Source organism: Suncus etruscus, chromosome 5 (assembly GCF_024139225.1).
Source record: "Suncus etruscus isolate mSunEtr1 chromosome 5, mSunEtr1.pri.cur, whole genome shotgun sequence".
Classification (NCBI taxonomy): domain Eukaryota; kingdom Metazoa; phylum Chordata; class Mammalia; order Eulipotyphla; family Soricidae; genus Suncus; species Suncus etruscus.
Window position 1 is genome coordinate 123,761,154 of NC_064852.1, and position 27,080 is coordinate 123,788,233.

The 27,080-nt window shown below is 35.5% G+C and overlaps 1 protein-coding gene across 1 annotated transcript in view; it reads left to right on the forward strand.

Moving 5' to 3' along the window:
• The window catches only part of DNAH7 (dynein axonemal heavy chain 7), a 283,116-nt gene that overhangs the window by 67,003 nt on the left and 189,033 nt on the right, over positions 1–27,080 (forward strand). Inside the window, exons 18-23 of the mRNA XM_049772925.1 lie at positions 7,679–7,872; positions 9,385–9,583; positions 12,590–12,730; positions 19,602–19,814; positions 21,070–21,179; positions 26,298–26,466. Of these exons, the coding sequence (XP_049628882.1) occupies positions 7,679–7,872; positions 9,385–9,583; positions 12,590–12,730; positions 19,602–19,814; positions 21,070–21,179; positions 26,298–26,466 (1,026 nt within the window). The remainder of the gene's footprint in view (positions 1–7,678; positions 7,873–9,384; positions 9,584–12,589; positions 12,731–19,601; positions 19,815–21,069; positions 21,180–26,297; positions 26,467–27,080) is intronic.

Below are 27,080 nucleotides of genomic sequence, written 5' to 3' on the forward strand. Positions count from 1 at the left end.
GTTAAAGAGAGGTCTGAGTTCATTATTTTGCATGCAATTGACCAGTTTTCTCAGTACCATTTGTTGAAGAGGTTTTCCTTGTTTCACTTTGTATTTCTTGCTCCTTTATCAAAAATTGTTTGTAAACATCTCTGGATAGTCAAGTTCATTCCATTAATCTGAGGGTTTGTCTTTATTCCAATACCTTACTGTTTTAATGACTACTGCAATTTAAGGTTGGGGAAAGTTAAGTCTCCCATTTTCTTTTCCCCAAAGATTGCTTTAGCTATTCATGAATGATTATGGTTCCAAATGAATTTTAAGAGAGTTTGACCCACTTATTTGAAAAATATCATGGTTATTCTTATAGGTATTGCATTAAATATCTGCAATGCATTGTGAAGTATTGACATTTTAATGATGTTAATCCTCCTATCCACAAGCAGGGTATATGTCTCCATTTTTGTTTTGTAGGTATTTCTTCGGTATGGGTCGTTCATCTCCTGTTGTCTCTGAGGTACTTAATTTTCTGAGGTACAATTGTGGATAGGATTTTTAAAAAATATCTCTTTATTCTCTTTTATTATTTGTATATAGAAAAGTCATGGATTTTAGCATATTAGTTTTATAGCCTGCCACTTTACCATACAAATTTATTGTTTCTAGAAGCATTTTGGTAGAGATTTTAGGATTTTCTAAGTATAGTATTATCTTATTATCTGCAAACAGTGAGAGTTTGACTTCTTCCTTTCTTATCTGGATGCACTTGGTATCTTTTTATCTCCTGATTGCTACGGCAAATACTTCTAGTACTATATTGAATAAAAGTGTCAAGATGGGGAAAACTTGTCTTGTGCCAGATCTTAGAAGAAAGGCCTTTATTTTTTCCCCATTGAGCATATAATTTGCCATAGGATTGTGTAAAATGTCCCTGACTATTAAAAAAAAAAAGTTCTTTCAATTCCCATCTTGTTGAGAGTGTTTATTTTTATCATGAACAGATATTGGGCCTTTCTAAACTCTTTCTCTGCAACTATTGCTATGATCATATAGTTTTTATTTTCCTTTTTTAATATGGTGTATTTTATTAATTGACTTGTGTATGTTAAACTATCCTTGCATCACTGGAATGAATCCTATGTGGTTATGGTATATGACCTTCTTGATGAGTTTTGGATTCTATTTGCTAGTATTTTTTTGAGATCTTTGCATTTGTGTTCATCAGAAATACCTGCATGCAATTCTCTTTTTCTGTAGTGTTTCTGTCTGCTTTTTGTGTCAGAATGATGTTAGCTTCAAAGAAACTATTTGGGAGTGTTTCTATTTCTTCAATTTCTTGGAAGAGACTGAGAAAGATTGGCAGTATGTTCTCTTTAAAGATTTGAAAGAATTCACTATTGAGTCCATCTGGGCCTGGGCTTTTTTGAAGGAAAAGCCTTTTGATTACCATTTTAATTTCCTCAATAGTGAGAGGTCTGTTCAGGTATTCCAGATCATCTTGGTTCAATCTTGAGAGGTTACAGGAGTTTAAGAATTTATCCATTTCTTCCAAGTTCTTTTGTTTTTGAAAAGCAATTAATTGATACTTAAAAGTTCTAATCTGAAGCTTTGCCTATAAAAAGTAAAATGACTCATGTTGAAGATGCAATTGTTGTGCCCACAGGAAAATAGTTGAGTTTTGTGTCCAGTTCTAGAGACTCTATAGGATATATATTTAAATCAGCTTCAGATATTTCTCATACAAAGAAATTATATGGGTATAAAAAATAAGACTTCACCGATTCACTCAAAAGGCTACTCAGAACATGTTTTCCCAATTTTGGATTTTGTTTGTTGGAATAGCTCGATGACTTGGAGACAGTACTTCTGTCTGAGAACATATCTGTAGACTTTCTGAATGGGCAGTTCTAATCTGCTCACACTTCCCTTTTGTATTTCTGTCCTTATGACTATCTTCCATCCAATTGGCTTAAAAAAAATCACACATGTCAACACCACTTTGACTCAAGAGTCTCTAAACTCACTGAACCAACTTTCTGCTTTGCTGCTTTGAAAATTTTTTTTCTCTCAATTTCTACCTTTAAATTCTACCTTTAAATTTTTTTCTCTCAATTTCTACCTTTAAATTCTACCTTTAAAAAGAACCTCACATTTGAACATCCTTTTTTAAATAGAAAACTAAAATAAAGCAAAAAATATCACCTCAACCTTTCCTGGTGTTCCCTACTTCCCTTTCCTTGTAGTAGCACCCATCACTTTCTAATTATTAGATCTATGGGTGATTGTGTTTGTTATTGTCTATCTACCACGGAGCCCGAGATATTTGGCTGTTTCATTCAATGCTACCATCCAAAGACTAAAAATAGTGCTCTACATAGAGACTCAATAAATATTTGAGTGCATGAATAGTACAGTTGAGATTTAACCTTGAACTATTGCCTCATCTAAGAATTCTGAGTTTAAATGATGAAAAACCTTTTGTGGGAGACTCAGCATTAGGTAGATAGATGGGCCTAATATTTGGTTGAATTCCAGAAACAGACTAGGTCTTGAAATAATTTTTATTTATAGTGAGGTCAAAGGATCTTGATGTTATATGAGGAATCAAAGGTCTACTCAGTTGATCTTTCCTGAAGGATTTAATAAGAACATTACTAGTTTTCAAATATTGTTGTAGTTTCTGTGAAGCTTCTTGGTAGCCATAATTAGAATACTCACTCTAAAATCACAGCAAAACTTCAGGCTCTTGATGTCTTAGGCATTTGGTTTAGAAATATAAGTCAACCAGCTGTCACTGATGCTCATTAAAGTGTAAATATCTGTGAGGCAGAAGATTAAGTTATTTCTTTAAATAACGACAGTTAATAATTTCTTGTCTTCTCAAAAAGTGAAAGGTCAAGGGATTCATGCTAAAATTTACATTTCTGGAGCTGGAGAGATAGTATAGTAGCTGGGGTGCTTGTCTAGCACATGGCCAGCCCACGTTAGATCCCGGGCACCCCCTATGGTTCCCAGTCCTCACCAGGAATAATTCCTGAGTGCAGAGACCTGAGTGTTACCCTTAAACTCTGCCCTGGGTAGTCTGAACCCCCAAATAAATAAATAAAACATTTCTGAGCATCGGGACAATACATGTTGTTTATTCTGTCCAGAGAATATGTATGCATGGGCTTAGACTTAGTCTTTCCTTACATCTTCTATAGTTTTTCTCCACTTCATTGGCTCAAATACATAGAATGTAGTTATGGATTGTCTACTCAGTTCCAGTACTTGGTGGTGGTTCTTTGAGAATCAAAACCAGTTCTATTGTACCATAATATGTATCTTATCCGAGGGTGTTTTGGGTAAGATGTTGGAATGATCATTTTAGCTCCATAAACCTGATGGAGGGGTTTAGTGCCTGTTTCTATCCCCTTCTCCCAGGAGTAATGCCACTGCTTCTTTTCTTTAAGAGACAGAGAGAGGAACATGAAAAGGGCACTTTCTATCATAAATGTTGTCTAGGCACTGTTTCAGGTACTTCAACTTTTGTTTTTGAGTCACACCTGGTGATGCTCGGGCTCTGTGCTCAGGAATCATTCTTGGCAGTGTACCCGAGAACCATATGAAATGCCAGGAATCAAACCCAGACCACCTAATGCCAGGAAAGTGCCTTAGCCACTGTACTGTCTCCTGCCTAATTTCAACTATTTTATCTTGTTTAGTCTGTGTTTTCTTTTGGGGGCCACAATGGGTGGTGCTCAGAGCTTACTGCTGACTGATCTTAGGATTCACACTTGGCAGACTCTGAGGACTACATAGGGTAGGATAGGGTAGTAGTAGGGATTGATCCCAGGTCTCCTGAATGCAAGGCATTGTACTCTACCCATTGAGCTATTGTTCTAGCTCCTATTTTAATTCATTTAGTCTCAGCACCTTTAAAAGAGGACTCTCATCCTCAATTTAAAAGATGAGAAATTCAGGTTGCAAGTATGTGACTACATAATTATGCAGATTGAAGGAAATATTTGTGGATGAAGAAGTACATTTGAGCTTTCCTTTCTGGATACAGATCATTTTCCAAACACAATAAACCCACCTGCCAGGAATAGAACAAAGGTAGTTTTCATTTGAGTCAATTACTTTTACATATTTTTTCTTAAGTAGCATATCCAGATTATTACCTACATTCATTTAAAAATATTTTCCAAGATCAATTGAGCTAGTCTTTTACATTATATTTTACCTCAGAAAGACAATAAACATTTTTATTGGATTGCTGTTTTCCAAAGGTTGTTTCTGTTTTGTAATTGTATCAATTAGGAAAGAAATACTAACTGTTGTTTTAATTAAAAGACTTGTTTAGTTTACAAATACCACATCTAAATAGCAGCTTTAAAATAAATACCTTTGAATGAAACAATTATTGTTATTTTTTGAAATAATTTTCACGTTATCAAAGCTCTTTTATTTTTACCTCAATATTATTATTTTTGCTCATAATTTATTGGTATAGTTGCCATCATTTTTTAAGAATTTTTATTGAGACCAATGTGAATTACAAGTCTTTCACAATTATATCTAGGGTACATAGTGATAGTGAATTAGGGAGATTCCCACCACCAGTGTTGGTCTCCCCCTGCCACAGTTCTCAGCATGCATTTCATACCTCCACTCTTTGCCCCCAGGACTGCTAGTGTAACAGGTCCCTTTTTGTGTATAGCTTGTTGTAGTTTGGGTCTCTTGATTCTATTGTCATTGACTTTGGGTTGGGTATTTATATCTGATCATTTTTTATTTCCACTCAATGCTCATGAGACTGCTTTGCCCCTGGTACCAACCACTTTTCCCCCCTCAATTTGTAGGAAACCATAGATATGAACAAAATGACTCCTGTTCTATGGTTTTGGTAAGAAAAGCAGGGAAGAAAGAAAAAGAAGGAAAGAAAAAGAAAGAAAGAAAGAAAGAAAGAAAAATAAAGAAAGAAAAAGAGAAAAAGAAAGAAAGCAAGAAAGAAAGAGAAAGAAAAGAAAAGAAAGCTAGCTAGCTAGCTGGTGGGAGCCCCTGTCTAGAAGCTATAAATATAAATTTAAAAAGAACAAAAAGAAAGAAAAAAGGGGGTTGATGTGGCAAATTTGTTTTTTATTTTATTTATTTTTATTTTTATTTTATTTGTTTAGGGAAAATTAGAAAGGAAATTTGATTGGCCTAAGAGATACAGGGTGTCTGTGCCCCCTTGAAGCATACTTTCTTGAGACCGACTACAGGTTCTGGACATGTTCATTGTCAAACGCCAAGGTCTTCACGGTTCCAGGAAACTTTCTGCTCAGTCTTGATTGTGAAAATCAGACCTCTGTGATTGGAGAATCTTGGTTTAAGCACAGACCTTAGGATGAAGTCTAGGATAGAGTCTGAAAGAATTTTTTAAATACTTAATAGCAACCGTTTGCTTCCACCTCCCACCCTGACAAGAAGGGCTCACTTGTCCAGAAGGTGGCACTCTAGGTACACTAGTTTAGTTTTGGGATAGAAGCCTTCTTTAAAGAATTGTACATTTAAATCATGAATGCTGTTCTCTTTGTGCACGTATTTTTAAATGTTTATTTGAAACATAGTACTGCTAGGAGATATAATAAAATACCTTAAAATCATTTCTCTTTAAAAGGAAGATAGATGTTATTTCTTTTTCTTTTCTTCTATTTTTCTATTTCTTTTCTTCTTTTTCTTTTTGGTTTATGGCCACACCCAGCAGCTCTTAGGGGTTACTATGAGAGCTCTGCACTCAATAATCACTCCTGGCATGCTCGGAGGATCATATGGGATGCCAGGGGTTGAAAATCAGTCAGCCACGTGCAAGGCAAACACCTTATCTGCTGTGCTATCACTCCAGCCCCAGATATTATCTATTTTTTACGAACATGTTTTATTGACAAAATGTGTATTAATGATCATTCTTGTTTTGAATTAAATTGCTTGTATTTCAAAGTTGCACTGTCATAATTCAGAAAAGTAGAAAGCTGTATGTGTATAGTATTAGTCTTAAGAAAGTTTTAGTCTAAGTCAAAATATATTTTAAAATAGAGAGATGACTAATAGAATAAAACTTTTGCGTCAGACTGTTTTAACTGAACTTTCAGTTGTGGTTAGGCACTAAATATAAGTTTAACTAACTTGGAAGTATTATGTTTAGCTATAAATACAGTTGATTTAATTTCTTATAATTCTTCTAAAATGTCTGATTCAAAGAACTTTTTCACTTTTCTCTTTGATGTCAATATAACTTCAAATCTGGAACTGAATATGGAAATGAATCCATATATCATCATTCATATTAAAAGAAAAAAATTTAATTCCAACTGTTGATTGTTTATAATATATATTTTATTTTTGATGTTTTTGGTTCCTGATCCATACTCAGCAATTCTCAGGGTTTACTCCTGGCTCTGCACTAGGAGTTATTCCTGGCAGTGCTCAGGGAACCATCTGGGATGCTGGAGATCAAACCCAGGCTGGCTGCATGAAAGTCTAGCATACTACCCCTATTCTATCTCTCCAGCCCAGGGGTAGCGAACAAGTTCGACACAAAGAGCCAAAATTTTAAACTGTGAGAGTCAGAGAGCCACACCACGCAGTGACCTGCCAAAACAAACACTCACACAAAAGCATATAATTTTAACAATAATATATTAACACATATTGCATTTTGCCATTTTGAGTGAGGGTAAAAATTCTGCAGTGATGGTGAGGGTGTGCTGCGTCCTCCACACTCAGAACTAACGACGAGCTCTCCTCAGAGGTCCCTCCTCAGAAGTAGCATAACAAAATCCAAACTTGGCAAAGAGCCACAGTATACAAAATAATGAGAAGAGGCAAAGAGCCGGATTCATTTTGGCCGGGAGCCGCATACGGCTTGAGAACCGTGTGTTCGCCACCCCTACTCCAGCCTATCCAGTATGTATTTTAAAATATATTTTTTACAAACACTGTTACTTGGATGGGTGTTTTGTGAGATCAGTGGATTATATCTTAAAATATCTATTTTAATAAGCTTTTGATTATAGCTCCTATTTTTAATACCACTGTTTTAAGTACTTGATTACGCTTTCGCAAACAATTCCCAGTGACTCTTTCATGTACTGAAAGGTTCAGAAATCCGTGTCTTAAAAACAGAATAGTCTGTCTTGAGAGCTCTGGAGGAAACACATCTTGAATTTAAATCCTTCAACATACAGAGCAGTTCTCTGAAATGTAATTCTCTGTAGTGTTAGATCTATATTGAAAACTCGTTTTCCACTCAAAATCCTTGCTTGTCAATGTATTGTGAAAAGCAGAGATTGTGCTATTTAATTATAGTTATTGATAACACTGAGATTCAAAATAATAATAACATCTTTAGAATATTCTCCCTCAGAAAATAAAAGGCAGATCTATAAGGCTATTTAGTTTCCCAGGCTTTCCATTGCGTTCAGTGTTTTTGTTTTTCTCTTTCTCTCCATTTTTCTCTCTAACACAAGCTTTGATTAAGTATTATACACATGTCTGAGAATGAGTCTGTATGATTTTTACCATCTAAGTATACCTGAATTGTATAAGAGTATCTGTTACCAGTATTTGCCTTAAGTTTTATGTGACTTTTGATTAAAAACATGCAATCTGAAGTAAATATGAATATAAATACATGTATGTATTTTGAGTTGAGTGTTTTCTCTTTTACGTTTAGGATAAACATGTTCTGTCAGTTGTAACTATTGAAAGAATGCTGGAAAGACTGAAAAAATCTAATGAACTTTTAGAACTCATTCTTAAAGGACTTAATGAATATTTGGAAAAGAAGCGTCTCTTCTTCCCCAGATTCTTTTTCTTGTCTAATGATGAACTTCTTGAAATACTGTCGGAGACTAAAGATCCCACTAGGTAATTCTTATGCATAGCATGTCTACATATAAGGTTGATTTTTAGAATAAGACAGAAGATAAATAAATATAATTATGTTGAATAATTTTTCAATCATATTCTCTTGTCCATAATCAGCAGAAAATAATTATTTAAAAAACCTTGTGTATATTGAATTTTGATTTCCAAACATGATGATGCATTTTGGGGAATATTTATTACATATTCTCTTATAGGTTGTTCATAACATTATTCTTACATGTGACATTTCTAATAAAAGATGGTTGTCTTGAAGTGACTTGCAGTTTTCCACACAATTGGTCCCATTTAATTTTCCATTCAATACTCACTGGTTTCCTTTTCACTATTATGCTGTAGTTCTCACAATTCCCCCAAAAGTGACTGCTGCCTTCAATGTACCTACCACTTTCTCTGCCTAAGATGCACCTTTTACAAATATCCTTAAGATTTCTTTTACTTCCCATAGTTTTCTGCCAAATCTGCTCAGATATCTGCTACTCATGATGTCCTTCACTAGTCACTTAATTGAAATGATCATCATCTCTCATGCCTCACTACCTTTCTGCCCTATCTTCCTGTGGCCTACTTTTTTTCACTTGATATACCTTATGAATTCTCATATATTTGTTAACTTATTTCCTTGAACATAATATAAATCCTGTGAAGATACAGATTTTTGACCCCCTCTTTTCACTTAGAAAGACAATGAAATAGTAATTGCTAAATACATTTGTTAATTTTGTGTTCTGTCCTTTACCGATATGAGATAATAACTTACACCAATCTTCAGCCATCAGTGTACTACCACCTTAGTTATAGCTGCTAGTCTATAGTCCCAGAACACAAATCAGGGGCTAATCCTTGCGTGTAAAAAGGTTGAAAATATCTGATCTAGACAAAAACATAAATTTAGTATCTGATTTCCATCTGAGCTTTTATGCAATGCTGTTGTATTTAACCATTGGAAATATGTAGTCAATTGTTTACTGGTAAAGTCTCCAAAGAATAGGAGATTTGTTCTGTATGATCTATATTGCCATGAATAGACTAAAGTGTTGGGTACCTTCAAAGATGTAGATTTAGTAAATAGTATGTAAGCTTTAAGTTTAATTGCTAATCTGCAGGCAGTATCAACGTCCCAGATGAAACAGCTCCTTTTGATGTTGAATATTCTTCACATTGGTATCTCAGTTAGTTGATAATGTTTGCGCCTATGTTACTTTTGTCATCTTTTCATTCATTGTGTTACAAAGAAAGCGTTGTGCATTTCATAGATCTTTTTGTGGTTGTTCAGTTAATGATGACCTCCCACTGGACTGTATAACACATATAAGCAGGAATTGTGCTTTTTTCTTTTGTTTTCTTTTTCAGCACTTGCCTTCCTGATGTCCAGCAGGCAACTACACATGCCACATGCTTAGTAGCTTTAAGCTAAGAGTGTACCCAGAGGGCACTGATACTTAAGAGGTTGCTTTTATTTGACTAATTTTCCTAAACTCTTCTTCCCAACAGGGTGCAACCTCATCTGAAGAAATGTTTTGAAGGAATTGCCAAGGTAGAATTTACAGAAACCTTAGATATTACTCACATGAAGAGTAGTGAAGGAGAAGTTGTGGAACTTGTTGACACCATTTCAACGGTTAAAGCTAGAGGTCAAGTGGAGAAGTGGTTGCTGGAGTTAGAGAGAGTTATGATTAAATCTGTCCATAAGGTAGGAAGCTATCTCTATCTAATTTTTTTTTTTTTTGGTTTTTGGGCCACACCCTGTGAGGCTCAGGGGTTACTCCTGGCTATGCGCTCAGAAGTTGCTCCTGGCTTCTTGGGGGACCATATGGGACGCCGGGGGATCAAACTGCGGTCCGTCCTAGGTTAGCGCAGGCAAGGCAGGCACCTTACCTCCAGCGCCACCGCCCGGCCCCTCTATCTAATTTTTTATAAAGTGTGATCATATATAGTTATGTTGTTAATTATGATAATTACTCTTATGGTAACTGGCAAAGTGGGCCTTATATTGTCCATATCATAGAAACTTGGTCATGAGGTCAGATCATATGCTGCAACCATACGCAGTGCTACTTTCGCATTAGACATTTTTTGGCTGATGGGTCTGTCTTTCATCTTTGTTTTGGGGTCACACTGATAGTACTCAGGGTTTAATCCTGGCTGTGTGCTCAGAGCTCCAAGCCTCTACCAGGGAAGACCTACCACTGCTTTGGCATTGACTTACTCCAAAGAGTGCTCCCAACACCCAGATGACTCAGGACCAGTCTGCATGCAGGGCAGATTGCTCTGCATTTAATGGTATGCTGAAAGTAGAGGATGCTGCACATCAGCCTGACATCGATGAAAGAAATGCACAGAATCCAGAGTCTTTAAATAAAAGAATCTGATACCAATAATAGCTAAAGTGTGAAAAAGTTTCACCGGGACCTTGAGAATGACTGGAGTTGGATGGACTGGTATGCCTGGAACCCAGAGTCTGTCTTATGCCAATAAACTTCTGGGGTGAGGCGTTTTTGTAATCAGGTCAAGGATTTTTTTTTCATTTTCCCCATTTTTCTGGACCTATGCAAACAAGATTGCCACTATCACACCTTTACTATATTTTTTGCTCTTATCTTTTAAGGAAAAAAAATACAACTTACTGAACTTAAAAACAAATAACTGTAGTAGGATGCCTGTCTCAAATACAGGCAGGGGATGGGAAGGGGGGAGGGGGTAATGTTACACTGGTGAAGGGGGGTGTTCGGTTATGACTGTAACCCAAATATGATCATGTTACTTAAATAAAAATATATTAAAAAACTGTGGAGATTATAAAAAAGAAATTAAATAAACTCAAAGAAATTATTTTATAATTACTTTATAATAAAATAAATAATTATTATCTGATTGGTTTATTCATGAGCTGAAGCCGCATATTATGGATGAAATTGAAATTTTTCCCACAGTACACCAGACAATATCTCACAGCACATTAATGTGGTTGAAAAACACAGCTCTAAAGGATAAACAAGGCATATATGTATTATATTTATATTATACATGTAGTCATCACTATATACTTAGCCATACTTATGAACTTTATGAAATATTTCTCCTCAACCAGTTATATAAAATTTATTATACAAGTTTTAATGTCATCCTTGTGTATTTTACTACAGTAACCTAGAATGGAATAAATAATATATATTTCACATTTCTATGCCATACTTTTCTATTCTTTTCTGATTTCTATTCCCTCAGTTTCATTTGACCTTTCAGTATCTTCTTGCTTTAAAATTTTTTTCTTATATAGTCACTAGTCTTCATCTTTGTTCAGCTCCAAAATATCCTAGCTAGATTAAAATTCCTCTTAAGCTGCTTAGTTCTAAAATATCCTATACTAACAAATGTCCAGAAAGATTAATCATTTTTATATTGTTCTCAGAAATGTATGACTGTGGGGGAGGTTTTGGGTCACACCCAGCGATGCTCAGGAGTTACTCCTGGCTCTGCACTCAGAAATCTCTCCTGGCAGGCTCAAGGGACCATATGGGATGCGGGGAATCAAACCGGGGTCCATGTAGGCTGCATGCAAGGCAAAGACCCTACTGCTGTGCTCTCACTCCAGCCCCAGAAATGTATGATTTTGACAATGTTCAAGAACTTTAAATATGAAGGTAAATATAATCTCTTCATAGTGCTTATTTTGGATAGAAGCATTTAATAAGACTGTTCCTCACTGATTGCTAATAAAAATATTCATACATCAGTCAGTACATTGAAAACACATGTAGATAAACATGTATATGAACTACACTTAAAACCTATGTTGCAAAGTTGGGGGTCAGAGCTGTGGGGCTAGAGATAAGGCATCTGCCTTGCAAGCGCTAGCCTAAGACGAACCAAGGTTTGATCCCCCTGTGTCCCATATGGTCCCCCCAAGCCAGGAGCGACTTCTGAGCGCATAGCCAGGAGTAAACCCTGAGCATCAATGGTTGTGGCCGCAAACAAAAACAAAAATCCTCCCAAAACTTATGTTTCAAAGTATAAAAGGTAGATTTCCTGTTCATAGACATCAATTTCCTTGAATGAATTATATACATTTATCTCTGTCATCATTATTTGTGCCAGAAAACTCCAGAATTGTAAGGAAGTAATGTCTGGAAATATGAGAGTATCTTTGGAGGAATTGTGTGTTTTCAAAGTGTTCATTTGCATATACAAATATGACTGAGTGGGAAGCTCATTAAATTAAAAGAAAATTATTATCTCTGAATTTGATGGAATGTTTGAGATTATCTGAATTTATTTATGTTTTACAATATGTTTATTTGTACTTATTAATTAAATTATATCTTGGTAAATTTTTTACTATAAATAAAGTCAGTAAGTGAATATTATATGCTATATATAAACTGTATACTATATTTCAAATTAGATAAACATACAATACAGTTTAATACATAAAATATAATTTTATTAATATCTTACATAAATCAGAAATGAATAATGATAATGTATCAGCAAAATAAGATACTACATATTATTTTTTGGCTCAGAGGTATATGAGTAAATTTGCATTTAAATAATCTGGTTACATATTTACAGCCACTAGTTAAGAAATAAAAATTTGCGTAATATCAATATATTGACTTTATTAGGTTGAACTTGTAATGGATTTTTCAAGTAAAGTGTGAAACTTTTCATCATTAGCACTTTCTTTTTCAATTAGGTAATTAAAGATGCAATTACTGCATACACAAATTTTGAACGAATTATCTGGGTAAAAGACTGGCCTGGACAGACAGTCCTCTGTGTCTCCCAAACCTTTTGGACTCTAGAAGTACAAAATGCTATTTCACAGGGACAAATGGTAAGTTCTTTTTCCCTTGATTTGCATCATTTGTAATGATTATTATTGCCATAATTCACTTATTTTAAAAAAGTGAACAAAGCTCAGTGACCTCCAGTTCTATCGTTTTTGCCCCAAAAGGAACTTCATTGAGTATAAATACTAAAAATCTGTATCCAGTGAGCTTTCAATGAACATTTTGATTGATAGCTAAAATCTATCATGCTGCTAGAAGGTTGCAAATATCCATTTAATCTAGTGTCTCCACATCTTTTGGATAAATGCCTACAAGAAGTATTATTATTGGATTATGTGGAAATTCCAGTTTTATTATTTTATTTTTATAGAGATCATATCCATTTCTGTTGGGTGCAGCGTGGGCCACTCTGTGTCATGTTGGGACATCATGCTCGGCGACATCCAGGGCTATGCCAGACGGCTAGCTCAGTGGTGTTTAGATCAGCTTAGGACCTCTACTCTAACATTTAAGAACTCTCCTTTTCATTTTATATAGAAGTTGCACCAATTTGTTTTTCAATGTACCAGCATTCCCTTTTCTCAGTATAACATACTTATTTCAAATTTTAAAAATTTATGTCCTTCTTGTAGTCAAGTGATACTTCATTGTAATTTTAACTTGCATTTACCTAATAATTATTGTGTTTTCCTTCTTTTCATGTGTGTGGATTCTCTGTCTTGCTTGGGGAGGAGTCTCGTCATAACTTTAGCCCGTATTTTTCCCCAATTAGGGCTGTTTATCTATAGTTGAATCATTTGAGTTTATCTGTATCTGGAATTTTGACACCTTGTGAAATACCTTTGAAGAGGATGCAAATTGTATGACTGAAAGCCAATTACAAATAACTTTATAATCACGATGACTGTATAAAAATAAAATTAAAATTAAAATATTATTATCATGGACACATATTACTCCCAAATTACCAGCCAATTTGTTGGTAGTTTCTTTGGTTATGTAAATACTTTTAAAATTAAATGTAATCCTACTCATTTACCTTGGTTTTGGAGTTGAGTTTTCAAATACATTTCTGTTGTTGAGGTTCTCTCATCTCTCTTTTCCTTCCTTCCTTCCTTCCTTCCTTCCTTCCTTCCTTCCTTCCTTCCTTCCTTCCTTCCTTCCTTCCTTCCTTCCTTCCTTCCTTCCTTCCTTCCTTCTTCCTTCCTTCTTTCCTTCCTTCCTTCTTCCCTTCCTCCCTCCTCCCCCTCCCTCCCCCTCCCTTCCTTCCTTCCTTCCTCCCTTCCTTCCTTCCTTCCTCCCTTCCTTCCTTCCTTCCTTCCTCCCTTCCTTTCTTCCTCCCTTCCTTCCTTCCTTCCTTCCTTCCTTCCTTCCTTCCTTCCTTCCTTCCTTCCTTCCTTCCTTCCTTCCTTCCTTCCTTCCTTCCTTCCTCCCTCCCTCGCTCCCCCCTCCCTCCCCCTCCCTCCCTCCCTCCCTCCCTCCCTCCTCCCTCCCTCCCTCCCTCCCTCCCTCCCTCCCTCCCTCCCTCCCTCCTCTTCCTTCCTTCCTTCCTTCCTTCCTTCCTTCCTTCCTTCCTTCCTTCCTTCCTTCCTTCCTTCCTTCCTTCCTTCCTTCCTTCCTTCCTTCTTTCCTCCCTCCCTCTCTTCTACTTTTCTCCCTCCCTCACTCCTTCCTTTTATCCCTTTATTCCTTCCATTTAGTTTTCCCAGCACAATTTATTGAAGAGGCTTTCTTTCCACAGTATATGGTCTCAACACTTTTAGCATAGATTATTTAGGATTATTTTTAGCTTCCTTTCCTTTGGTCTATGTTATTGTTTATGTTCCAGTATCAGACTCTTTTAATATTTATTATCTTGTCATATAATTGCAAGTCTCTGGCTTATCAATAAATGTTTTAAAATTAATTCATCTCTCTAGACATTGTGTTGAATCTGTACATTGTTTTAGAAAGATAGCCATTTTATGTCTACTACAATATGATGTATTGTTACATTTCTCTGTCTTCAATTTCTTTAGTCATGTCTAACAGATTTTAGTGTATAAGTATTTCACCTCCTTTGTTATGTTTACTCCCAGGTATTTTTTCTTGTTTGGATGCAATTGTAGACAGGTTGTTTCTTAATTTTTTCTTTCTCCAAGTTATTGTGTATAGAAAAGCAACATATTTACAAATATTGGCTATATACCATGTTACTGTTCTGAATTATTAATTCTAATAGTGTTTAGCAGTGCTTTAGGTATTATTTAATGTATAGTAAATTGTCATCTTGTATAGAAATAGAAGTAACTACATTTCCAGTAAAAAATTTTGTGCTGAAAATTATGAGAATTTTATGAATATTATGAGAATTTTCATATTATGAAAATAATGAGAGTACACATCATTGTTTAATACCAAGTCTCTTGAAAAAAATCTTTTTGTTTTTATGATTCAATGTCATATTAGCTGTGGGTTATTATTTATGAAGTTTATTGTATTTAGGAAAATTCATTGTTACCATTTTATTGTCTTTTCATCATAAATAGGTAACTGAGTTTTGTCAAATTAGAATTAGATAAAATCATTAGTTACTTTTATAAAAGTTGAAAAATGTGGTATTCATTTTGCTCAAGCTTAAAAATTTTTTGAAAAGAGGTGATTAAATCTAAATCACATTTACAAGGCCATTAGCACTGTATTTTACAAAGCTAGTAGCAAGCCAAACAAAAAAATGACAGCATAAAAAATGAAAATTATAGATTATTGTAATTGATGAACATATGTCAAACCCTTCAATAAGATATTAGCAAATGGAATCTGGGCAAATAGCTATATCCTTAAATTCCATGCATGTAATGCTAATTTAACATACACAATCAATTAATGCAATATGCTATAAGACTAAATATAAAGTTAAAAACTATTGACCCATATACTTAATATATGAATTTTGAATAAATAAGATTTCTTTTGTACAGTTTCTTTATATGAAATTGCTTAATGTATTGATTCTATGAATCTAATATTACGTTTACTGATGTTGTTCAATTAAAAAAGAGACATTAGCTAGCTACAACATTTCTATGGTTTTCCTCTGTGGGTTCAGGTAATTTATTTTGCCTTTTAACCAGCCCCTTGCAAAGGGATTCCTCTGTTGAAAGTTTGGTGTTTATAAGTAGTTGCTTGCAGAAGCCCAGACCATCATACCCATCCTATCACTTACTAATGGAGGGGAAGGGTCTCTATGGAACAAAGAAGCAAATGTGGGCAAATAATTTGTGGAAACCTTCCAAATCTCTATGAATATTTATCAGACCTCTACTTCTGTCAAAACCATATTTTTATTCTGTTGTTGTCTAAGAATAAAAACTAAAAGCAAGCATACAAACAGAAAAACTCCAACAACCTAGGAATTGGGCATGACAATGAAGTGTATAGTTCTTTAATGGTTTTATTTGGCTGCCAAGCATAATTTGAGAGCTGGGGCAAGGGGAATATAATTTAGAGCATTCCTATTATCAGTTTCTTCTTTCTCAGAATTACCTTTGAATAATTCTTACTATAATGGCTATAGATATAGGTACAAAGAAGAATTTTGTTTGTTTTGGTTTAAGATAGTATCCAGGGACAGTAAGGCAGTGTTACTTGTTTGTCTAGTCATCCCCACCCCACTCCCATAATACATTGTGATTATGTGGCCCATCAAAAAGCAATAGGAGAGGCTGTGCTTTTGTCTTGAGCAACTGCTTCTTGAGGTTTCTTAGCTTTACAGACTTAGTCCCTGAGCCATGACTTAGCAAGACATGCCTAATTATTGCTGTTTGTCATACTGTCCATTTCATTAGTGGAAGCTTTCATGTGACACCATGCCACAGTGTTTTCACTGCTAAATTTCACGATCTTAAATTAAATTAGATTAAAATGAATTCCTTTTTTAATCTACTTGTATCATACTACTTCAATCTGCCCTTCGTCAGCTTTGTGTGCACCTCATGCTGGCTCTGTTTTCATACCTTCTTTCACAACCACTCCATTCAGATTCTGTAATTGCATTACGATGAACTAGCTCTTAGTATTTTATATCATTGCTGCATTTTCATTCTATCTTTTGGGATTTGCATCTGTTTATGAACTTTGTGTATTAGTGACTTTTCTCTGATTGTTGTGTGGTTGACATTTGAAACCAAGGAACTGGGTAGAGCAGCCCCAGACTCTTGGGGCCTGTAGCAGACTGGCTGCTTCCGATTTCTGCCAACACCCAAAGCAGCCTGAAGTTCAGTGTTCTTTTTCTTTTTTCTTTTTTTAAATATTAATTTCTTCATTTAAGCACCGTTGGGTTTCATTCATTGAATTTATACCACCCTTCACCAGTGTGACTTTCCTGCCAGCAATGTTCCCCATTTCCTCCCCCTAACCCCGCGTTCCCCCAACCCCTGCATGTCTATCTTATTTCTCTCTCTCACTATCATAGTCATGGCAGTTTTAGTGCAGTTATTTCTCTAACTGAAGTCACCACTCTTTGTGATAAGCTCCATATCATGGGCTGGTCTTTCCAGCCCTCATCTCTATTTTCTCTGGGTATTATTATTTTTCTGGGTACTTTATTTTTCTTAAATCCCACAGATGAGTGAAACTATTCTGTGTCTCTTTTTCCCTCTGACTCATATCACTCAGCATAATAGTCTCCATGTCCATCCATGTATAGGCAGATTTCTCAACTTCATTTTTTTTTCTAGCAGTTGCATTAACATTCCATTGTGTGAATGTTGAGTTCAATTTCTAATAGTTCCATGTGACACAGTGTAACACTGCCAGAGGACCTGAGAACCTCAAGATCTATGTTACCTTTTATTTGTTCAATACATGTTAATTGTGTAACAAGTCTGTAGAAGAAATTAAAGAAGCTATAAAATAGATTCCCATTGTTATAATACTCAAGATATGGGAATTATTGATATAATTTTGGACTAGTTCTTCACTGTATATGTAGATGATTAGGTACATTAGAATAATCAATTCTAGATTATATTTATTCTGGCTGAACGCAGTAGTAGTTATCTTCAGATTCATTGATTCACTGTATAAAATTATGTACAAGGGTTAAAAATAGAACAAATATGATCAATAATTGTTATAATTTTTCCCCATCTAGCTACTCTGAATTCTCATTGATTCAAGTTACATACTTTCTAAAGAATATATCTTATCATCTGAAGTGTGATTAAAGCCTAAATTTTATTTTCTAGTATAGAAAAGTATATTCTGCTTGTATAAATAGTGATAATTTTTTATGGATGTATCACTTATACTGTTAGGTTGCAACATTTCATTTTTATTTATATCAGTGTCAACCTCAAATTGAGAGTCCTGGATAAGATTCTCATTTTTACTTTCACCAATGAGGTAACTAGGAAGCATCAACTAATCAGCCAACAAGGCCTCACCTGATAGTACTTAAGGGAGCCAGGCCATGCTGGAATTAAACTCATGTCCTTGACTTGCAAGGCACACATTTCAGGCTCCTGATAGCATTATGATCCCAAAACTACTTCTTAAAAACAAAACTGGGGGTGAGGATATGGCCAAAGTGGTAGAACACATGTACTGGCTATGTGAGAACCAAAGTAAGATACCTGGCACAGCAGGGGAATCTTACCACAATCTACTCACTAGCCTTGGGAGTGGCTCTGGGTACCTAAAAGCGCTGCCTAGAATGACCCTTGTCCCCACACATTGCATGTATGACCCTGCAACAACTAACCCCAGGTCCCACAACAAAGAGAGAAAATACTCCAAGGAAAATGAAACAGACAATTTTCTGTTCTCAGTTCTGTTTTTCAAAAGTTTGCTAATTGTTGACAATACTTTTCTTTTCATCGCTGTCATTTAATGGACCCTAAAATAATAAGACAAACTCATTGATATATATTGTTTACTAAATATATTTGGAGAGGAGAGACAACTGCTTTTCCTTGACACGTCTCATAAATGCAGTTTTCATTGGTTTTAATTTGGTTTTCAGTCTAAAATATCTTCTCCATTTTCACTTTGTCATTTGAAAAATCCACTAGAAAAGGCACCTTAATGCAAGTCAGATTCTTGGAACTGGTATCAGAGCACACTGGAAAGCAAATTGTTAGATGTATTACTTATTTATATTTTGAGTGGCACAAATTCTACTCAGCACACAAAAGTACTAGAAGGGCTCCTGAGATACAAGAAAGAAGTGTTGGAATGAGAATCTCAGGCTTTATTTCTCCTGAAGCCCCTCTTTTGTTGCCTAGTTTTCATACTATTCGTTGACAGACTTATTCTGCAGCAGACATAATGTCTTGTAGCTTCCGATTGGCACATGTTGAGTCTCCCTTGCCTGGGGAAAAGTACATTTTCACTAGCTTTGTAGTAAGAGAAATGTCTCATGGGTTCACACATGTCTTTCCCACTCTGTCATGAAGAAAGGAGAGGCTGGCAGTACGACACACTGTTTCTCTGAAGCCCCAGTGCAGGGTTAGAATATAGCTTGCCTTTGACATGACTGACCTCGGTTTTATTTCCAGTACTACATATGGTCCCTGGGCTTCCCCAGGAGTGGTACATAGGGAACAACAGTAAGCCTTGCACAGAGTGAACGGTAAGCTTGAGCTCCACTGAGCATGACCCCTAAAGAAAAATAAATAATTAATAGAACTCCAGAGTATAGAGGAAGGGTAGGAATAGACAAAGAAAAGGACAGTGGGGTACATCCAAGTCCTCTCTTTGATAACCAATCTGAGCTTGTTCACCTAAAACCTTAGTAGTAATAAAAAATGGAGTCTTTCAACATCATGTCATTTGGGAAAATATAATTATATGTAGAAAATACTCTTGCTAGCTAAAAATATTTCTATTCAAAGAGAGGATTACTTAGGATAAATGATATCTTGCATTTTTCAGTTTCTTGAGCAATATTTGGAAAAATGCAACAAGCAAATTGATGACATTGTCACCTTGGTTCGTGGTAAGTTGTCCAAGCAGAACCGCGTTACCCTGGGAGCGCTGGTAGTACTGGATGTCCATGCCAGAGATGTCCTCGGAACACTGGTTCATAAGAAGGTCAACAATGAGACGGACTTTGAATGGCTCAGTCAACTTAGGTACTATTGGCAAGTAAGTGCCATCCCAATGTTATGACAGAGCAATTTCAGCTCATCTCATAGCTTTTCAATTTGTATTTGCTTGCTCACATGGGAAAATAGTGCCAGTAATATAATTATTTTTGCTGATAGCTGATTATGACCAAATAAGCATTTCCAGATTGAAGATGAAAGCAGCAGAAGCTATAAAGCAATCTCTGCATTCAACTGTGCATCTATAGACACACAGAGATTAGAAGTAATTATAGAAAATGTCTCATTTAAATGAGTCATTATGCTTGCCGAATCTGCAAAAATGTTGGGAATAGTTGCAAGTTACATATTTATATCTATGTTTGATATATAGAGGGAGGGTACGATCAGACTGGACTGTTTTAGTGTCTTTTAGTCATTAAAATTTTATTTTGTTGATTCATTGAAGGAACCAGAAACCTCATCAGGAAGGAAAGTTTTTATCAGGAGCAAGATAGAAGGTTAATGGTGGGTGATGACAGTTGTCATAGGAAAAGCAGAAAGAATAATAATAGTGTCATGGATAACATAGATTAGACCTGTTAACAGTGAGTAGATACAACTAATGACTAGAGATATGAACTGAAAGTTGTTACAGAAGTATTAATGGAGAGGCTGTAGGACACTTATAGAAGAAAAGAGACAACCCAGCTCAGAAAAAAACATGAGAATCAGTATATGCAGTGGTGAGGAGCTTAGACTATGGAATCATCATTTTAAGTTAAGAGATTCTCCACTTGCCAGATGTATGACTTTGGACAAGTTTCTTATTCTAAGTATCAGTTTCCTTAGCAGTAAAATAATAAAATGATAAGCTATTCTCCAATGGGAAAAAAGAAAATCTAGGCCAAGTATATTTTTTGAAATATATGCTGTTGGAAAAATGGAAAGCATGGAATTAATTATTTATCCAAAGAAATTACCACTGACAACTGATGTGTTAGAAGTGAATTCTAGGGGCTGGAGAGATAGCATGGAGGTAAGGCGTTTGCCTTTCATGCAGGAGGTCATCGGTTCGAATCCCAGCGTCCCATGTGGTCCCCCGTGCCTGCCAGGAGCAATTTCTGAGCGTGGAGCCAGGAATAACCCCTGAGCACTGCCGGGTATGACCCAAAAACCACAAAAAAAAAAAAAAAAAAAGAAGTGAATTCTAAAGATGATGTTTATATGACTGTTATGGATTAAGGAGCTGGAGATTTCACATTATTTTAAGCTTTGTTATTTAAGTGAACCTCATTTTGTCTGATTTATCCTAGGAGAATAATTTAGAAACCAAGATGATCAATGCCAGTTTGCGATATGGATATGAATATCTGGGTAACTCCCCTAGGCTGGTTATTACCCCACTCACTGATCGATGCTACAGGTAAAGTCACTCATTGAAGGATTGATTGGAAATAACTCAATCATCCCTAAACAACAATTTCTATGAAAACATCAGTTGTCTGATAAGTCTCCCCACCCACCCCTTTAATTGTCCTCTCCATCACTTTTCTCATGGGCCTCTTCCTCCCAGCTCTCCTAATTCTGATTTCTTAGATGTTGCTGATGTTTGTAACATTATGATCCCTTCTTTTCCTGGTGCTCACTTTTGGACCTTTCTATTGCTGTGGTGCCTTGAAGACCTTTTGTCCCTCCAGAAACACCAACTTTTCTTGAGTTCTGTTTCTCTGTGCAATGGTTTTATGGATTCTTTGGAGTTATCTTCTCCCCCCTGTGGAAAATACCTTCTCTGACTGACTGGTGCTGACTTTGTTTCTGCCTCTAAAAGGAATAGCTCATAGATCCTTTCTGATTCCTATTCAGTAAGGCTGATAAATGATTCCTCTGCAGTGAGCTCTGTATCTGGCCTGATAACACACACACATTTGTTCTGGTAGCAGCAAGAAGGCATTTTCTTACTGTCCCCATTCTTTAATGCTGTCTTCAGGAGCAGCTGCAGGCATTCCCTTGACTTTCAGGTGTCAACATTGTGAATCAGCTCTCCTGCCCGTGTTCCACACACACACTTCGGGGGATGCTCAGCGTGCCAGGCTTGTGGAGTGGTTTTCCAAAGCCTCTTCTGTTCCCTTTCGAAAGAGGAAATGCAGTTTTCTCTTCCAACAGAAGAAAGGGGATGAACAGCACACGAAGGACCTTTTTCTATTTTTTATAATTTTTATTTTGACCAAAGTGGTTTACATATCTTTGACAGTAATATATTAGGTACATATTAACATTAAATCAGGGGCATTCCCATCACCAAAGTTGTCCTCCCTCCACCCCTTTTCCTATCTTGCATCCCATATCCCTCACCTTCACCCTCCGGGCTACTAGTATAAGTGGTCTCCTCTGTGTCTAGCTTACTACTTAGTGATCATACGAGTGTTTGGTCTTGGTACTCTCCATTATTTCCCCCTCTATTTGAGAGGCGGAACTAGGTAGTTCAAGTTATGTGATCTTGTTTGAAGAAAAGAAAAGCAGTAAAATGGGGTAAAAATCAAATAAGCCGAATATGGATGGAGTCCTTCTAGAGGCTTTCAATCTCAGTTTTAGAGCAGAAAGGAAAAAAGAAAGTGAAACACCACAACAATACAAAAGGAAATATATAAAAAAAAAATCCAGTGAGCACTACAGCAATAAAGAAAGCACCACGAAGGTTCTTTTTCAATGAAATTCTTACTCCTGGCCTCTCATTTATCCTGTTCTTAGCTAGTTCCCGTAGGTTTGATCCATTTCATTAGGTCTAAGGTAAAATGATCTGGTGTTTGAATCTTATCATTATCTTTATCTACCACTGCTTCTTCTTTTATATATATATGTATATATTAAGTTTAAAGAAAATGCATCACATAATTGACATAACTGATTATGATGCATCTGTGTCAAGATGACAGAAAAGTTATTAAAATAGAAAGAAGAATAAAAAAATTGAAGACAAAAGAAAAAGTTTAATAGCAAGTATATTTGTGAAAATTATTCTATCTCCAATGAAATCATTAAAATAGCAGAAGGTTTAGTAAGCTTTTTTTAAGGTAAGAGATAAAAATACAGTAAAAAAGGTGTGTGTGTGGCAGTTGTTGTTTACATAGGCCAGGAAAAATATAAGAGAAATAGAAAGGAAAAGTCTTTGGCCAAAATACAGGGAAACCTTACCCCTGAAGTATTCTGGCATAAGACCAACCCTGAGCTCCAGGCATACTAGATTGTCCAACTCATGAGTCATTCATGGTTGTCCCAGTAAAAGCTTTTCACATAATCATGGTTGTTGTTGTCAGGTTTCTGTAGTTAGAGATCCTGGTTTCTGTACAGATTCTACATCCAAATCTGGATGATGTGGAGCATCTTCTGGTTTCATTTCACCTTTAAGTGGCAAAGCAGAGAACCCTGCCCTGAAAATAGGTTATTGCTATTGCTACGTCATCTGGGTGTCATAAGAACCCTCTTTGGAGTAAGTCAATGCTAGGGCAGCAGTAGGGTCTTCCCTGATAGAGGTTTGCTTCTTGGTGATGGTATAGACAACCGTGGTTGTTTCCATAGATGGTATCTATGGTTCAGGGGTGAATGGACAATGTTGTTCTTTTGAGGCCTAAGCCAAGTCATTATGACAATGTTCAGGGGCTAAGGCCCCACTGCATTATAAAATTTGTGTGTTCCTATCTCTATTAGCTAAGAACTTGTTTGGATATGTAATATTACTCCTGGTTGATTTTTCTTCTTTGGCAACAACTTTTAGTAATGGTCTCAATGAGAACTCAGCAGGTAGTGAAACTACTCCAAAGTCTCTGTTCCTTTCCTTTTCATTGTTTTGGTCCCTCTGGTCTTTAATCAATTATTAAATGATAGATTGGAAAGGCATTGAGTTATAGATGAACTGCAATTTCCCCTCAGTTTTTCATAGTGAATCCTGACATTCATTGCTACTGCTGAGTTGTGTTGTAATAATCCTATGTAAAGTTACTTTATTATAGTTTTGCTTTCTGGTTGGTTAATGTTCTTTATAAAATTACAGCTGTGGATGAGTTATAAATTATCTTCTTTGGATCCTTTTAAATTCTTCATTTATGAAAATTTCTCAGTATTCACCTTCAGCTCTTCCATGCTTCTGTGTTTTATTCATTTCTCTTAACTTCATTATGTTCAATTTTTATATCTCCTGATCGATTTACTCATATTTATATAGGACATAATTCACCTTAAGTTTTTTTCCTGTTTCATCGATCTGCTCATCATTTTTTATTTAATTTTTTGAGATTTTGGGCCATACCTGTGACGCTCAGGGGTTACTCCTAGCTATGTGCTCAGAAATTGCTCCTTGTTTGGGGGATGATGCCAAGAGATTGAACCGTGGTTCATCCTAGGCTAACACAGACTAGCACAGGCAAGCCAGACAGATGCCTTACCACCTGTACCACCACTCTGGCCTCTCTGTTCACCTTTGTAAAAAGGTTGAATATTATATTATATTTCTAGAATTTTATGTAACCTCTTTTATAAAATCAGCCCTTTTCTCATATTTTTTGCATTAAAGTAAAACTGATATGCATATAGATACACACACATATATAATTTTGGTTATAGATTTGTAACATGAATCATTATTTGCATACATTGAGAAGTGACCATTGCAGTAAGTATAGTTAACATCTGTCCTACACAGTTTTAAAGGTTTTTCTTTTTCAAGTGACAAGGATTTTTAATAACTCCTGTTTAGCAATATTTAAATATACAGTATTATTAGCTATAGTCATTATACTATATATTATAATATGAAATAGATTACTCACTTGTTTTGTATCTTGAAAAGTGTGTACATTCACCTTCATTACACATTTATTCTCTGCTTCCCATCTAGAACCACTAATAGTTTGTTCTCTATATCTAGAGCTTGATATTTTTGTGATTTCCCAATATAATTTAGTCATATTAATAATATAATTAATTTTTATCTTTCCCTGATTTACTTCACTTTATATAACTCTCCTAATTTCATCAATGTTGTAAATCACACAATTGCATTATTTTTATATCTAAATTATATTTAATTATGTATAACAGCATACATATATCAACTTCTTTATATATTCATCCATCAATCCATAAGAACTTAGGTAGTTTCCATATCTTGGCTATTGTAAATAATGCTGCAGCGAACTTGGGTTTTCACATATAGTATCAGCTTAAATGAATCTTTTGCTTTTTTTGGATAAATAGCAGCAGGTGATTGAATTATTGAATTATTGAATCACATAGTATGTTTTTTTAATTTTTCATAATTTTCTAATATCTTTTGTCTTTTATTTAAATCTAATCAAACATTTGCCCTAACTCCAAAGAGGTCAGAGTAACTCTTTCAGGGTTTTGTTCATTTGTTTTTTGTTCCCTTGTCTTTGCCATGGCAAGACTAACTTTTTTGTTTGTTTTAGAGCCACACCCGGTGACTTTTTTTTTGTTTGTTTGGTTTTTTTGTTTTTTTTTTTTGGTCACACCAGGCAGTGCTCAGGGGTTACTCCTGACTCTATGCTCAGAAATTGCTCCTGGCAGGCTAGGGAGACCATATGAGGTGCTGGGATTCGAGCCACCATCCTTCTCCATGCAAGGCAAACGCTTTACCTCCTTGCTATCTCTTGGCTCCTCAATAGACATTTTTTTAGTAGAGTTTTTTTAGTAGAAATTTCCCCACGTACTTTGACATGTTCTCAACTCTGAAGTTGATTCATAGAGTTGATTTTGTAGAACAATTTCAATTTTTTTCCTCTAAAGAGGATTGAGAACAAATTTTTTTGTTAATTTCTCAGTTTGGCTTAATATGTCTATGAATAATAGCAATATAAACCTCTTTTTTCCTGGATCCTGCTGACATGCAAGCTTTGAATCCCCTTTTCCCTTTTTAGATAACTTTTTATTTAGATTATTTTCTAGCAGATTACAAGAGTAATGATCAGTTCTCATTTGAAGATAAGGAATCCTTTTAATATCTTTAGGTTTAAGTGAAGGGTTCCAGTAATACTTGATTGGCTCTGATTATTTATTTTCTATTTCTCTGCAGTTATAAATACATGTGTGTTTATATGCTGATCCCAAAGCAATATTCACCTCTATAGAATGAGCAGTTGATAACTTTTCCAGATTCTGCATTCACTCTATAGGTTATTCCTTTCTTAGACTTTCAGAAATGGTTATATCTTCAAAAAGCTTCTCCCACTTACACATCACTTTCATAGACTTGACACAAGGGGAATAGTTTAGGGTCATCTAAGTTTTCTCCATATTGACCAGAAACATTACAGTTCAGAAGTGGGCTTGTTATTATTTTTGTCATATATGCAGGTATTTAAAAGTAAAATGTAATGGATAAAATTATTCATTGTCAAAGATTTCAGAAGTTAGTAGGAAAGAAGGGAGTAAAGTAAAAAAAAAAGGGTGGAAAGTTGTTCTATTTAAATTTTTTTACCTTTGGGATAAATGATTATATTATACCATAGATAATATTTGTTCTCTTCAGAACCTTGTTTGGAGCACTTCACCTGCACCTGGGAGGAGCACCCGAGGGCCCAGCTGGCACTGGAAAGACAGAAACTACAAAAGACTTGGCAAAAGCAGTGGCTAAACAATGTGTGGTATTCAACTGCTCCGATGGGCTGGACTATCTGGCTTTAGGGAAGTTCTTTAAGGTTTGCATTTACCATTCATTATTTTTTACTATAGAATTTTTTTTAACTATATGCTTTTATATTTTTACTACATATTTTACTATAAATGTTCACTATGTATTTTATATACTATATAGTTTATATACTTATATATACTTACATATACTTATATATAGTTTATATACTACATGTGTTTACTAAATATGTAAAATTGTAATAGGTATGTATATAAACATATATGTTTATATTTATACTATATATTTTTACTATAGAGCTGGGGAGGAAGAATATTCCTTCATTCATTTATTTATTTTGGGGTCTCCCAAGCAATGCTTAGGAGGCTGAGGGGCCCCATTGGTGAGTCTCCACCATCTGAGTGAGTGGTTTAATGCAGCATTTTAGTACTGAGGATCTGAAGGCCACACTGGTGGTTCTCAGATTCTTTGTATCTCAGGATGAAGCCAGTAATGCTCAGGGGGCTGGATGTGCTGGTGGTGAGCCCAGATTGGGTGCAGCCTAGCAGCCTAACCACATCTCCTGGTCTCATGGTGAACATAATTGAATGCATATAAAAGCTTATGGTGGCTTCAATAGAGTTATAATTAAAATGAAGTTTTGCCTCAGTAATTCTCATG